The 16,098-nt window shown below is 43.2% G+C and overlaps 1 protein-coding gene across 1 annotated transcript in view; it reads left to right on the top strand.

Moving 5' to 3' along the window:
- The window catches only part of LOC106813587 (irregular chiasm C-roughest protein-like), a 23,532-nt gene extending 15,913 nt beyond the window's left edge, over window positions 1-7,619 (top strand). The window contains exons 4-15 of the mRNA XM_014817763.1: window positions 526-669; window positions 708-723; window positions 1,061-1,194; window positions 1,732-1,889; window positions 2,302-2,401; window positions 3,077-3,199; window positions 3,854-3,988; window positions 4,331-4,390; window positions 4,766-4,999; window positions 5,722-5,826; window positions 6,418-6,623; window positions 7,262-7,619. Coding sequence (XP_014673249.1) covers window positions 526-669; window positions 708-723; window positions 1,061-1,194; window positions 1,732-1,889; window positions 2,302-2,401; window positions 3,077-3,199; window positions 3,854-3,988; window positions 4,331-4,390; window positions 4,766-4,999; window positions 5,722-5,826; window positions 6,418-6,623; window positions 7,262-7,534 — 1,688 coding nt within the window. The 3' untranslated portion in view covers window positions 7,535-7,619. The remainder of the gene's footprint in view (window positions 1-525; window positions 670-707; window positions 724-1,060; window positions 1,195-1,731; window positions 1,890-2,301; window positions 2,402-3,076; window positions 3,200-3,853; window positions 3,989-4,330; window positions 4,391-4,765; window positions 5,000-5,721; window positions 5,827-6,417; window positions 6,624-7,261) is intronic.
- The last annotated feature ends 8,479 nt before the right edge of the window (window positions 7,620-16,098 follow it).

Here is a 16,098-nt window from a genome sequence, read left to right as displayed (position 1 = left end):
CCTCCCACTACAGGACCCCCCTCACACTGCATGAGTAGAGGATTGTGAGTATGGTGCCGTGGTTGGTTCTGTGATGAACAACTTTGTGTAATTAATGGATGTTCGTTTTGATGGCGCCCTGCCATGAGTTCTGCTGTAGTCAGCTGCTTTCGTCACGTGGTATGCGTAAACAGCGAAGCACGTCGTGAGAAGTATTTCAAGTGTTTGACGCATTCCGGCTCTGCCGATCCCTGAACGTTTTTTGTGCCAGAAATGCGATAAATAGTGACTTCATTTTGTCGTTGCGGGAGGAAATTCTAAAATGCTGAATGAAAAACATGGGAAACCCTTGCAAGTGGACAGTATACATATATATATATATATATTATATTATATATATATATACATTATGTCTTCCTCGTTTCTTCTCTTTTTTTCTTTTCTATCCTTTTCTTTTCTTTACCTTTCTTTTCTTTGGAGTTTTCCAGTAAAATTCATTATGTTTTAAACATAGTAATACTATTATCATACATTACGTTTCGCCAGTTGCGCCCAACAATCCGGAGATTGCTGAGGGCTCCAAGATACAGGTGACGGCGGACGTTCCGTTTAACCTGACGTGCAGGGCGGACGGTGGCAAGCCGGCAGCAACGCTAGCCTGGCACGACCACAGCGGTGCTCCCGCCCGACGTTAACAGCACTTACATCGCTGAGGACATTCCTGGCAGGTGAGAGAGATTCACTGCGAGAAGTTATCGCTGCTTTATTACCCGTTATGAGGCGTCTTTGATGCACACACGCATGCTGGATATGTATATGAATATGTACATATAAATGTCACAAAATCCTTTATGTATATCTAATTACACATGCATGTGTACGCATGCATGCACGCACACACGCGTACGCACTCCCGCCCGCACGCATGCGCGCGCATACACACACACACACGCACGCACGCACGCACGCACACGTACGCACGCACGCACGCACGCACGCACACGTACGCACGCACGCACACACACACGGCATTTTTATATTTGTGTCTGACGTGAAGCCATCTTGCGTCTCTCTCGCGCAGTAAGAAGATGAATGCTGTGCAGTGGATCAACATCACGCCAACCCGCGAGTACGCTGGCAAGGCTTTCACGTGTCTGATGCACCATCCTGCACTGACTGCACCCCGCAGTGTGCAGGTGCAGATGGATGTCCTATGTAAGTCCTACTGCACATCTTACGTCATTATAACACGAGCATTTGTTTTATTCTTTTTGTTAGTTTTTTTTTTTTTAATTTGTTGGAATTCAAATGTGACCTTGACGATTCGTGAGAACAGACGTAACCTGAAATAACTGAGAGGGTTATTTTTAATTGGTCATTTACCCACTCTTGTTAGATTCAAAAGGCCTTGTTATTTGGTTTGTCCTGTACTGGTGTCTCACTTCATCACCAATATTTTACAACACCAACATAATAACTGTACATCATTCGGTAATGTGTCACTCTCCGTACATAATCACTCGCCTGAAAAAAAAAAAAATCGATCATCATAGTCATGATTATAATTTCTCTAAATCTTGCAAAGGATGTGACGTTTCTGTGCCTAACTGAGCGTCTTAACCCGCACCTCGTCATTTTCATAACCAGGACACAACTGACATGTTTTCGTGGCTCGTAAGTTTTGCGCATCACGTACACATAGGTCCGGCAAAAGTTAGTACGCGCGCTCATTCCATGGGTCTGCTGTTTCAGATGCGCCAGCGCTGCGTATGACGGTGGTTCCGTACTCGGTGAGGGAGTATGATAACGTGGTGGTGCACTGTCAGGCCACCGCCAACCCTAACGGCATCGAATATCGCTGGTATCGCAACGAGCTGCTCATTGAAGAGGAGAAAGGTCGCAAGATGAAGGTATACAGATGTCTTCCTCTGTAGCCATGTTTTTGTTTGAGACGTCATTGCGTTCACCTGAAACTGTCAGTCAGTAAGGAGGAGGAGGGTTACAAAATTAAGGTGCTGGGGTTTCACTCTGTAGCCATGTTCTGATTGTGGCATCAGTGCTATCGTTTAAAACTGTCAGTGAGAAGGGGAAAGGGTTACAAGATTAAGGTGTTGGTGTCTCTTCCTCTGTAGCCATATTTTTGTTTGAGACATCAATGCATTCACCTGAAACTGTCAGTAAGCAGGGGAAGGATCACACGATGAGAGCACTGGTCTCTTCCTCTGTAGCCATGTTTTTGATTGAAACATCATTGATGCATGCTATCACATAAAAACGTCAGGCTTCAGTGCAACATTAACGCTTATCGCCATTTTTTCTCAGATATATAATATCGGCAGAGGCTATCACAACGACAAGATACGCTGTGAGGCGAGGAACGTGGTCGGGATGTCCACCGCGTCACACGTCATCGAGATGATATGTGAGTGCAGTAATATCTGTTGTGCTTGTGTCATAGTTTGTTATAGTTATGTCATATATCACGATAGATGGCAGCACTGGTCGGACAGGGATGCACGTGTGGTTCTGCTGGAAAAAACATACTTGTCACATACTCTACGAGTTCTTTATCTAATTGCGTATCCGTAGTACGAAACTACGACAGCTTGTTTCTGAATTAAATAAATTAAATTGAATTGAATTGAATTGAATTGTTGAGCTATTACTTATCGCTTTATCCTTTGCAAGTTAACCTTGGTTTTTTACCTAACCACCTATTCCCCCTAATCAATTAGACAGCACGTACAGAGCGAGGTCAATGATTGTTCACTAGGCTTGTTGGTAATGTCAGATTCCCTGTAGTAAGGGCAACAATTTTCACTCAATACAAGCTGGTTGCCGTAGCATATGCTTAATTAGCAATCAGTCCCACGTGCCTGTCACGTGGTGCACGTGTGTCTGTCAGGAGCACATTGTCAGACACAAAATTCGTCTTAACATTAGTCCTAACCATAACCTTTCCTCTTAGACCTTCTGAAGCAATGTCGTATAGTCTCAGGGCATCTTAACTGAACTTCTTCATGGTTACCAGCCCCACTGTACAGGGGGTGAGCATTGTGCGTTACAAACTACTGACAAATGCCTGATATCATTATAGATGGACCAAAGTTCAGGAACCCACCGGCAAGTGTTGCAGTGGACTTGGGCCACGATGCAACCCTGCACTGTGAGGCAGATGGAAATCCACGCCCTGCCATTATCTGGCATAGAAATGGCTCTGGTATGCTCCCACACACGCACTCGCACACTCGCTCACTGACTCACTCATTCACTCACTCATTCACTCACTCGCACACTCACTCACTCACTCACTCACCCACCCATCCACTCGCTCACTCTCCCATCCATCCACTCACTCACTCACTCACTCCCTCCCTCCCTCCCTCACTCGTGCAATCACTCACTCACTCACTCACCCACCCACCTATCCACTCACTCACTCTCCCACCCATCCACTCACTCACTCTCCCACCCATCCACTCACTCACTCACTCACTCACTCACTCACTCACTCACTCACTCACTCACTCATTCATTCACTTACGCACTCAGTCACTCAATCAATCACTTACTCATTCACTCACCCACTGACTCACTCACTCACTCACTCACTCACTCACTCACTCACTCACTCACTCGCTCACTCACAAACGTGGTAAATCTGTTATTAAAAAATTATTACGTATATTACAATTTATTAAAACGTGTTATTAAACAACAATGCTGCTATTAATATAATATATCATAGTGTATTGAAAGAACGCGAGTAAGGAGTTAGTAGTAGAGTAAGGAGTTAGTAGTAGAGTAAGGAGTTCCAAGGAGAAGTGTTGGACACACCAACACCACAGTGCAGAATATCGTGGTTCTGTTGTAGATTCAGAGATTCTGAGCAGTGCTCCCACGCTGACGATACACAAGGCGAGTCAGCACACGGCAGGCAGGTACATCTGTGTCGCGTCCGTGCCAAACTTTGCAGACATCAACGCCGAGGTCGTTGTCTACATCAAAGGTTAGCGTCCGTCTGCGCAATAACCATGTTTGCCTAATTCGTAGACGTGCATCTTAATGAAATATAGCATGTGTTGGGGGGATATTAAGGTGAATATTAACCGTATTAACTTTTTTATTAGTCAAGCATTTTGATTATAACATTTGTTTACTGATCGGAATTCAATTTAGAAAACTGCAAGTATATGATCATATACGATCGTATGATCGTATATGGTGATGTATTTCGATTGACGTGTTCTACAGTGTAGGCTGTTTTGTTTGTTAGAAATCAATTGGCATGCTGCGAACTTGCGTATTTGATACTTGATTGCTGTATTTATCTGTGGGTATTTCTTCAAAGGTTCACCTGCAATCACCAGTGAGGGCATTCAGAAGTTTCCAGAAGGATCAAATGCGAGGGGTAATCACATATGACATATTTATACATCTAGATAATTTCAGAGAATATTGATCAAACTGTAAAATGAATATCATTGGTAAGAGGGTTCAAGGCCGTATGCAGGAAATTTTCTGTAGGGGGGCAAATACGCAGGAAATTTTCTGTAGGGGGGCAAAGGTACTCCCCACGCCCTCTATTGCCCTATTTGTCCCATTAAAAGGCATACTCTGAAAATCTCTAGGGGGGGGGGCAACTGCCCCTGCTGCCCCCCTGCTGCGTACGGCCTTGAGAGGGTTTCCACCTTTCTTTTCAAAATAAACGCTCAGTAAATTCACACATTTTTCTTCACGATTTCCACACAAAATGTGACTCTCACTAAAACGCCTTGTGTTTTAGTTGAATGCCGTATAGAGGGCATGCCGGTACCAAAACAAGTGGTGTGGTGGCACGGCGGGCGACCCGTCGATCTCTCTGATGATCGCTTCACCACGTTGTCGGACGAACACGCCAACATCTACATCAGCCGGCTCATCGTGTCAAACATGCGCAGCGAGGATTTCGGCGCTTACAACTGCTCTGCCGACAACGGCTACGGGAGAGCGGAGAAGATCATCATCGTCGAGAAAACACGTGAGCATCCGATCGCTGACGACGAAACGCGAGACGTAGAGTGTGAAGTTTGTCTAGCGGTTTAGTCGCCTAAATTTATTTATATACATATAATTAAAAATCAATTTTTTTATAGAAATAAAATTCATAAAGAAAATGGTTTTATTTTATTCACAAAAAATTATTCAAAAAATTTATTTTTAAATTCACGAAAATGAATTTATGTAGTAATTATACGCATAACATTATTATCGCACATGAATTGCAATTTCCGTTCCAATACTTGTACTTGTTGTCTGCGGTACAATGTATGTCGATGGATGCAGTGCCACCTTGTGGCAGAGATTAGAAACGTACGTGTTAAGAACGTGACTACAGTTCAACAGTTTGAGCCAGGACGTGCGTGGTCTGTTCTGGGAAGGTTACCGCTATTGACCATGTATCGTATCTATTTTTTTCTGGGGGGGAGAACTCCCCCCCACCCCCTCTAGCTACCGCCGTGGTTGGAGCGTGTAAGGTAGTGCACTGTAACTCACCATAACTACCGTAGTAACTCACCGTAACTATAACGTAGTAACTCACCGGAACCATAACGCAGTAACCCCGGGTAGTAACTTGATCACCGCAACTATAACGTAGTAACTCACCATAACTACCGTAGTAACTCATCGGAACCATAACGTAGTAATTCATCAGAACTATAACGTAGTAACTCACCGTGACACGTGCGCGTGTGTTTGCAGTGTCGCTACCTATCGTCATCGGCAGCATCATCGGCGGCCTCATACTGATCGTGCTCGTCGCCATCGCCATAGTGCTGTGCAACCGCAGACGCCACCCAGACGACGGTGAGTGCTGCCCCCTGTAGGAAGAAAAAACAACAATTCTGTCGTAAACGATCGCCGACGCTATGTGGCAGTTTTTTATAGCACGCACGTCTCGTAATGTTAATTTTCGCTATCGGGACGCTGCGGATTCGAGAAAATCTCGATTGAAATCGATCTCGTCTATGTTTATACGGCGTAACGCAAACAGCAGGTTGATGTTTTGACAAACTGTGGCGTGCGGCAGGCCCACGTGATCGGTGACATACCGACACATACACGCTTGTTTCGGCATTACCGTTGGCACGAATCATAAATCGAAATGTACTCGAGTCGATCGTTTCACCGAGATTGCCACCATTAGAAAACCTCCTCCCGGTAGGATGGTTAAATGTTAAATAGTTAAATAGTTTATTAGTTTTCGGCACGCACGACATGTCGTTCCAAGCGTCTCGAGCGTTCCAGAGCCGTGTCATCAGTTCGTCAGGTTACCGTGCCTGAGTCGATTGCCACATCGGTAAATAATTAAAGGGGTAGAGTAAAAAAAGTAAAGATAGGTTAAATAGTTAAACAGCTAATTAGCGTTATTTAATCCGCGTCTCGCGCGCATTGCAGAGGCGGAGTCGACGTACGGCAGCGTGGAGAAGAATCGCGGACGATCCAACATGGTGGCTCTGTCCGACTACAAGCCCGGCTCGCTGCGTAGCAACGGTGCGGGGTGCGGCGCGCGTGACACGTGGCCCATCGACGGACGAGACAGTCTCTACCGCATGTCCGGCGCATCGGGAGACTACGCCGAGCCCGCCGCATACATACAGAAGGTAATCAATAATCAATAATAAATAATAATAATAATAATGATAATATGAATAAGGTAATATAATATCCAGATGTGATGGCGATCCTCGCTGAGCGATGTTCTAATGAGCGACATATAGCTATACGTATAATGCCTTCATCTAGAAGTTTGCTAGTCCTCAATGAACGACAACATCTTCTAACGTGTGCCGTTGTCTGTGTGTGTGTGTGTGGTAGGGGGTGAGATGGAGCGATTGTTAGGATGCTCTGTGTAGAATGGATTTCGATTAATTTAAATTCGTCGTGGTTCATTAACGATGTATCAGTTTAACCCGACCGTGTTGTCGATCGCAAAACCGCTCGTGGTTTTATACGTTGTTGAAGATTGAGAGTTCGGTTTTTGAACAGTCCGTCCTAACCTCATTGACCTTACATGTTTTTCTGTGTTTATGGAGCATACTATATCCTCAAAGGATCTGTAACGCTGAAAAAAGGTGATTAATTTTCGATATAATTTAGTAGATAATCGATACGCACGGGTAGGAAAATGCACGAAATATCTCAGTAGTGGATGGATAGCTACTTTAGAGTATCGTGCAACTGTAAAATACGCTTAGTGAAAATCGCGTTTAACATATTTTTTCCTCCCAATTCGACGCAGCCTGACAATCGGATGAACAACAACGGATTTCTGCACATCGACGACTACATACACGACTACGGCTCCAGCCAGAACTACGTTCGGCAGCCGAGCTATCGCCTTAGCAACAACAGCCTGCCGACGCAGCCCGGATACGTGTTCTCAGCGCCACCTGCTGTCGACTACAGAAACTACGGGAACTACGCCGCTGTGCCGAGAGGCGGCGGTTACCTCCCGCCGGAGAACTATGTTGATGAGACGCTCAATCCAAACAGACTGTCGACGAGGGTATGACCAAGTGCGTGAGGCTACATCTGTGAGTTATGCAGGTACGTGTATAGGCACACAAGTGCGTGAGGCTATGTCTGCGACCTACGCACGTACACGTACAGGCACACTTGCGTGAGGCTATGCCTGCGACCTACGCACGTACACGTACAGGCACACAAGTGCGTGAGGCTATGTCTGCGACGTACGCGTGTATACGTATAGGCACACAAGTGTGTGTAGCTATGACATCTGTGACTTGCGTGCCACGTGCGTGCAGTAGTAAGCTTGCTCCGTGGGATCCCGCGCCCCTGGGGTGTGGCTAGAGGAATGATTCTAAATAGAACAGTCCAACTTCACTACGTCCCCTAGATGGGCTCGAGGTGCTTTTTAGGGATACGTTCTAAGTGAGCTACTGAAGGGATTGTGGGAAGTAGAACCACGCGGTGGCTACACGCATGCCGAGGTTTGCTGCCGTTGGCGCGAACATGGCGGGTGCGTGACGTGTTGAGCCTACAGCGCGAGCAAAAATGACGAAATTGTTGTCATCATCGAATTAAATATGGAGTTCATTTCGTGGGTAGAGCCACCTATCCAGGAAAGTCCACGCAGTCTGACGAATTTACTATACTAGCAGCAGCATTAGCGTGGTGACGTTCTTACTGCATCTGTTGTGGTTTGAAGCAAGCAGATTTTAATCGTTGTTGGTGCGGTGCATTTCTAGAGTGCCGTCGGTTTTTATTTCTGATCAGAAAATGAGTGCGTATTACTACCCCGGAGTAAACTGACGCCAAACTGTTGAATCGTGTCGTTACCGTGTAAATATTTTTCCCCAGTTTCTGTTTAAATCAATTTTGCTGTCTTTTGTAATATCTCTTCCCGTGGCATTGCATCAGTGACACTGTCGGATAGTGCGGCTTAGTAACTTTTAATTTACATACAGGAGAAAAGAATGTGGCAGTAAATCTACAGATGAACGCATACAATAAATTATAGTCACGTAATTTCAACAAGCACGCCATCTAGCGTTGTATGTTGTCAGAGCATTACTGCATTGTATAAGACCACCCATATAATCCACACATTCTAATAAAATACCAAGGCGTTCGTGCTATGCAACACAACATGGATATCAACTTGGATATCATCTTAATCATTGTTAACTATAATCTCAGTTATGACTAGTGCAGCTAGGGCAGGTTGAATATAATTGTTTGTGAAAGTGTTCCTAATGCATTGCTCAAATTATTTATTTGTAAAGAGAGACGTGCCAAAATAAGTGCCTTGTTCTCAAATATCTTCTCAAAACTGTTGCAAAAACTCGACTAGTTGTGAGAGATTTCAATGTATATATTCGTGTATGAACTAGCAATAATAGACGAGGTCAATTGACAAGTGTCAGCGTTTGACTTCTTCTAATTACCGCGAAGTATATTCGCGGAAAAGTCATGGTCTCGCCTGCAAACTTATTCGTACTTTGGTGGACACGGAATGCATTCTACCATAGATATATGCAAACACGTGTGTATTTGTACACATCTATGGTTACACTAAACGGAGCAAACGTAACTGGTAGCAACCATATCGTAACTGGCTGTAGGTGTAGAATCGTCATAACTGCTGTAGCACCGACTGATATATCCCCCATATATCCATTCCCCTGAAGATTGAGAAAAGTGGCATGTTGTAATGCCAGCCGAGTAGTTAATACTACGCAAATCATAGTCAGTAGAAATTCCCCATAGTTGGCTCGTTGTTCGAGTAGATTTTGTGAATACACGTGTTTTTGTATATTCTATATTATTATTGTACAAAAATAATTTGTATGTAATGTTGTTTATCTAAATAAATGTTACACAGTATGATGATTGATAATATGACTTCATATTTTTGTGTGTTTGTTAGATTGATCTGTTAGATACATTTTACAGTTCATAACAATGTATGAGAAACCTAATATACAACAATGCTAATGACTGAAAACAATATTTAGTATATAATGGTGTTAATACTGAACTACGACATATGAATAAACAGTTATTTCACACATTTATCAATAGAAATAATGCAATGAACTCTCCTTTGATGATTTCATGATTTATTATAACATTTGGCCACATATGCAGTGTCAAATATCTACAGCAAATAAAGGATTTATTTGAAATATTTAACACGATCACTATTTACAACAGCATATAAAATATCATCTTTCACGCACACTCGCTCTCTCAGCCACGCACCCACACGCAGACACATATACATTCGGTCTCACTGGTGCAAATTAAGTAATACCGTATCAATACTGATTCGTTCTCTTTCTAACATAAGCATGTAAAATTATTGCTAAAGAAACGTTTTCTCACGAAAAAACTAAAGCGATAGCAGTCCATATTACATCGGTGACAGATACTTGGTTGGGCGCATTCGTACGCGCGTACAGGACGAATGTAGTAGAATTCGTACTTTGTCACAACTAGACGGACAACCGCGTTTTGGGGTTTTTAGCACGACGTTTGTAACTTGCAGGATAGTTCTGAAGCAGCTAGTGACTTTCCCAACTAAGAAAAGACTGGCTTACTTCATTTTGATACTGAAACTGCCCTTATTACGTCAACTCTCACACATACATTTACGTAAACCTTAGCCGAACAACGTACAATATTACTTGTACTGTTACTCAAATATGAGACCATGGAATTTTGATCAGCATCGCTCAATGTATACATGCTGTGGCACCTGGTATAGGTGTAAATATTTGTGCACATCTGCTCGAATATAAATCCGGAAACATTAATATGTTCTCAGGCAAGTGATCAGGTTAGAGAGATAATAATATTATCAATACATGAAATGCGCCATATCGATAATGAGTCGTTGCACTTTTGCTCAGTCTGGCCGTTTATCAACCTAAAACATTCATTGCACTTGTGACTAAAGTTACACCTCCATTACAGGTTGACATGAATCTTGGCTCTCAATCTGAAATCTATTCGATGACTTGAGCATCAAACACAGAGTCACCTTGCAGTATTTCTGAATCACTTTGTTTCTGACCACGCACACCAGTACATCACAAGTATCTGTATATCTGAACACGGATGGACTAGTTGTGGCCATTTCGGTTAAACGTGATGGGCCTAGAAACCCAACATCAATGCAATGACAAGCAGGATATCATACACAGTATCTACACACGGTGCACGCTATGCAGAAAAGCGACGATGACATACTCGTCCTATGTATACGTGTACGTTTGCACGCATACAACGTACCTTACAATAGTACGAATGATTGTCAAACCACGGTAGAGCAAGCTAACCGAGATATTAAACGATAAAATAGAACAGAGATTACGGACACGACACGATACGATACATATAAGTGGTCGCGCAGTAGCGAACAAGATTAGACACACCGGGTAAACAATCTCACAATTTCTGCTTGATCAATAGGACGTTATGGTAAGGAACAGAGTCTGCACCAGTATTTCACAGACGTCGTCTGTGGTTGATATCCACATCAACATTATTTATTTATAACATCTGCAATACGTGGACGACAGTGAACGGATTAATGGCAACGCAACTGCGCTAACGGGACCTTGTCTGCATACAAATGCTATCATATCACCGTTGTCAGAATTAAAATGAATATTTCGAGTGAATGGGACGGGCTTATGCGAGCTACTTTTGAATCGCATTTTAACCGAAGTACACGAAGAGTAATATCAGGGTAATATGAATGTGGTGTTACGAGAAAACTTACGCACTACATGCAATATTACTAGTACTTACTAACACCTTTGGCATGTCTGTCACAAAGCATATAGCTTCACAGCTTCACTTCTAATGTCGACTTTCATATAATATATACACGCGTTAATTATATCTGCTGTCTGATAACAACAACTTGACGTCACCTCGTACTCTTACCTGGCAACCATTTATGCTGCCGACAGGTGGCACCACCTACACGTGCTCGCCAACTCTATGCTTACCAGCAGCGTACGTCATGGATTTCCCAACTTGAATCATTAAAGCGCACAATGCGCGATCCAACGCTATTTCTTCAGATACTAGGACTTAGCAAATTACTTGTGTTCATGCATGATCTACTACCTTATCGCCAATAACTCTAGTTCCTTCCCATTTCACTGCCGCGTTGTTTATAAAAGCGTATTTTGAAATACTTCCGATTGTTGTGTTGACAGTTTTTACCAATCTTCCAGGCGCAACCGCTTGCAGCGGAGTCGTGCGCGGCTTACGCGGGTTACGGGAGCAGCAAAATAATAAACATTGTGACTGTCACGTTCCCACTTCGATGTTATGTTGTTTGAAAAATTTAGCGTTGGGCGGCCTGATTTACCTGATTCGCACCTCTTTCTTAGTTGGGAACGCGCAGTCAAATGGGCAGGAACTAGAGTTATTTCTGTATAAGGGTAGTGTGCATTATGCCATGACATAGTATTGCTAGCTCTATGCTCTGGAGAAATTAGCGTTGGATGCGCATTGTGCGCGCTTTAAAACTTTGCTAATCAAAAGGTGAAATTTATTAGCAAGTATTGCAAAACATGATTCTCAAAATGTATAAACATCCAAAGCGTGCCGATTCCTATAATTTCAGGCTCAGTAAAAAACAATTCGTTCCATGTTATGCCACAAGTTGTGCCACTTATTGCATAAAAATTACCGATTTGCATTTAGCTAATCCATATCAAATATGATTCGCAAAAGCTTAAAATTTGTTGAAAGTTTGAAAAAGTGCGATGTGAACCTCGCTCATGACGTACACTGCTCACCAGCACAACGTTATAGAAAAACTGCTGACTCCTTAATCAGACCCTAATCATGTATGGCTCTCTCTCCTCTCTCTCTCTCTCTCTCTTCTCTCTCTCTCTCTCTCTCTCGCACGCGCGCGCTTTCTTTCTCACCCTCTCTTTCTCCCCACATCTCTCCTTCTTTCCTTCTATCTTTCTTTCTCCTCCCCCCTCTCTCTTTCTTTCGTTCTCTCTCTCTCTCCCTCCCTCTCTGGGTCCTTCTCAATATATAATAGTTGAAGCTTTAGGGATAGGAGTACAAAGACAACGCTGGTCAAGTGATTTGTGACTTCTGCAATGTAGGAAACACCAAGTAAAGTCACGTGACATTATTCTTGTTTGTTCACTAGTGAGTGAGTGCTTGTGAAAAAAAATTCACTTTTTTAAACATAGGCAGAAACGTCATTCAATGCAATTGTTTGTTGCTATCCATCACTGACATAAGAGTTAACAAATCTATCACAGACGTGTTGAAATATTATAATGGGATATTACATAACATCTACTGCGGAATCTAATTTCTATTATCAGAAAGAACAAATCATTCTTTCACTGTGGAAAAAAAGGCGCTGTGTGGAGTGTACCGGAAACTGGTATTAATGGATACTATGCAAATACACTTTCCAACACGGCTGGTTAAAATATTCGTAGAGCAAGATGTCGCTCCACTGAGCCTTCAGACGAAGCAGTAAGTACGATCGCCCCGCACTGCATGTGTCGCATGTGTGTGCGGACTGAGCAGAAGCAGCAACAACCACCAACACCTCTACACAAACACTTAGCTACCATAAAAATTACCACAGCACACATTTGGCATATTCCAGAGACGTTATACACACGATCTCTCTCTCTCTCTCGATCTTTCTTGCTGGATTTTTCAAACTCACATAGTAAAGGTATTCACAGACAGTATGTCGGAAAGAGCAGGAATGTCAATTCCTTCTCCAGCCATACATTTATATATGCAGGGTTCTCCCTGGACCTTCAAGGCCTGTCGGGTTTCAAGGACGTTCCTTCAAAGATGAAGCCAATTTTCAACATCCACAAATCTACTGACGCGCCCTAACCATGTCGCGTCTTAATTTCCAGCTGTGTTTGACTTTGACAATCCCAACACGGTCGTGCCCTGTTTTCACAGGTAGATAAGTACCTTCCGGTACCGATCAGTTTACCTGTGTATTAGGGCCGCTTACAACACGCGTAATCGACCCTTAACTAGCAATCGGGGACCCCTGACATGCCATCTGAAATGCCTGGAGGGAGAACCTGCGTATGTATGCTACAATGAGCGGCGACGGCGGCAGCACACAGGGCGCGTGTTACACAGACACGGCTGCTACGAAAGCTTACAAACTGCAAACGCGTTAGGGAATCGCCGACGGCGGCGCGAAGGGGAGATCGCATCGAGCAATCGAGAATCCGATATCGGCTCTCCCCCACCTCGCTTCTCTCCTCCCTCCTCCTCCTCCTCCTCCATCGCACAAGCCGTGGATGCATCCTCCTCCATCGCACAAGCCGTGGATGCCTCCTCCTCCATCGCACAATCCGTGGATGCCTCCCAAAGGAGACGCAATGCAATTAGCAACTCGATTCCACGCCCCAGTAGTATCACGCCCCCCGACGACACGGCAACTGAGGAGAGGGGAGCCAGCTGTCTGCGCGTCGATTCCAAAGCGTGATCACGCTCCAGACTGCCCCCCTCCCCCACGAACCTCTGTAAGACTGCTCGCGGCCCCGCGCGAAAACTCACGTGTCCGCGGCGACGGCGCCGGTCTAATCGTCCGAATCTCCCGCCAGAAGATCATCATCGTCATCGTCGTCTGCGTCCATGTCGTCGTCGTCGTCGGCAACGCCGTTGTCGTTGCCGCTGTCGGACATGCTGAGACCGCTGCCTCCGTCGGTCGTTGTCGTCGGTGGCTGGTCGTTCGTCGCGGGGCAGTTGATGATGCTGTAGGTGGTTCTGATGAGCTGCCCTGCCTGCAGACTCGCTAGCGTGGTCGCTGTCTGTAGCAGCTGCCCGTCCACCGTCACCACTGTGGGGGGAAACGTAACGTTATACTATATAATATATATTAGAAATGTAACTCAAATCGTTCGCGCCATATGATAGTTTAATTGTACACTTTCTTACCGCCCATAGCCGTGCGTATATTAACCTGTGCGATAACGCGCGTAGATACTTGCTAATTAATTAAACCACTCGCGCTTCAATAATCTCAAGAATCCCAAAGATTATAGATAACACATGTGTTTATATGTATCTAGATTTCTAGAAAAGTAACTCAAATCGTTCGCGCCATATGATATTGATAGCTTAATTGTACACTTTCTTAGTGTAAACACAGCAGCTAGTCATTTTGGAAGAATAATGACAACTGTAATTCACAAGATAAATGCGTTCCACTCTCCACTCGCTCGCAGCTGTAACATGTGTTTTGCAGTTCTAGAAATCTAGATACACATAGACACATGTATGTCTTAGCTATAATCTCTGTAAATTTTGAGTTTATTGAAGCACGATTAGTCTAATTAATTACTACGGACCATTGTACAGCATATCCATACAGCGCTGTACTTAAGCGGCAGCGGTGTGGATCAATTTGGAAACAACATGCCGTCCAGCGATCACGTGACCGATTTTTCCCGACTCGTCATGGCGCAACTCTCTGTATACAGGAACCCTAGTGTGAGCTAACTAGACATGCACGCTGTAACAGGTTACCCACTCTAACCCAGCTAATACGCTAATGAAAACCGCAACACTTATTAGTCGATTCCCTCTAACCACCCAACACACCTGACTATCTCACTCCCTCCATATTACTAGTTAAGTTGGCTCGATACTTTATAGCTTAAGTTTGGTGATACTTACTTAGTTAAGTGATGATACTTTTACTAGCTTAAGTGATGATACCTTACAGTTAAGTGGTGATACTTACTAGTTAAGTTGATTGATATCTTACTAAGTTAAGTTGATGATACTTACTAGTTTAATTGCATTGAACTTACTAGTTTAAGTTGATGCATACTTACTAGTTAAGTTGGAGGACAACTTACTAGTAAGTTGAGTGCATACTTACTAGTTAAGTGATGATACTACTCAGTTAAGTGATGATACTTACTAGTTTAAGTGATGATACTTAATAGTTAAGATTGATGATACTTACTAGTTTAAGTGATGATACCTTACTAGTTAAGTTGATGATACTTACTAGTGAAGTTGGTGATTACTTCTAGCTTAAGTTGATTGATAACTTACTTAGTTAAGTTTGATGATACTTACTAGTTAAGTTGGTGATACTTACTAGTTTAAAGTTGGTGATACTTACTAGTAAGTTTGATGATAACTTACTAGTTAAAGTTGATGTACTTACTAGTTAAAGTTGATGATACTTACTAGTTAAGTTTGATGATACATTTACTTAGTTAAGTTGATTGGATTATACTAGTTAAGTTGACGTGATACTTACTAGTTAAGTTGCATGATACCGATTACTAGTTAAGTTGGCTGATACTTACTAGTTAGTTGATGATACTTAAAACTAGTTAAGTTGATGATTACTTACTTAGTTAATGTTGATGATACTTACTAGTTAAGTTGATGATACTTACGTAGTTTAAGTGATAGATTACTTACTAGTAAAGTTTTGGTTGAGATACTGTACTAGTGTTAAGTTGAATTGATACTTATAGTCTAGTTGGCTGCATACTTACTAGTTAAGTTGATGATACTTACTAGTTAAGTTGGTGATTAAGAGAAACTTTGCGATGACAG

The sequence above is a fragment of the Priapulus caudatus genome, unplaced genomic scaffold (assembly GCF_000485595.1).
Source record: "Priapulus caudatus unplaced genomic scaffold, Priapulus_caudatus-5.0.1 Scaffold796, whole genome shotgun sequence".
NCBI classification, from domain to species: domain Eukaryota; kingdom Metazoa; phylum Priapulida; class Priapulimorpha; order Priapulimorphida; family Priapulidae; genus Priapulus; species Priapulus caudatus.
This window is presented reverse-complemented; position numbering and strand designations above follow the sequence as displayed.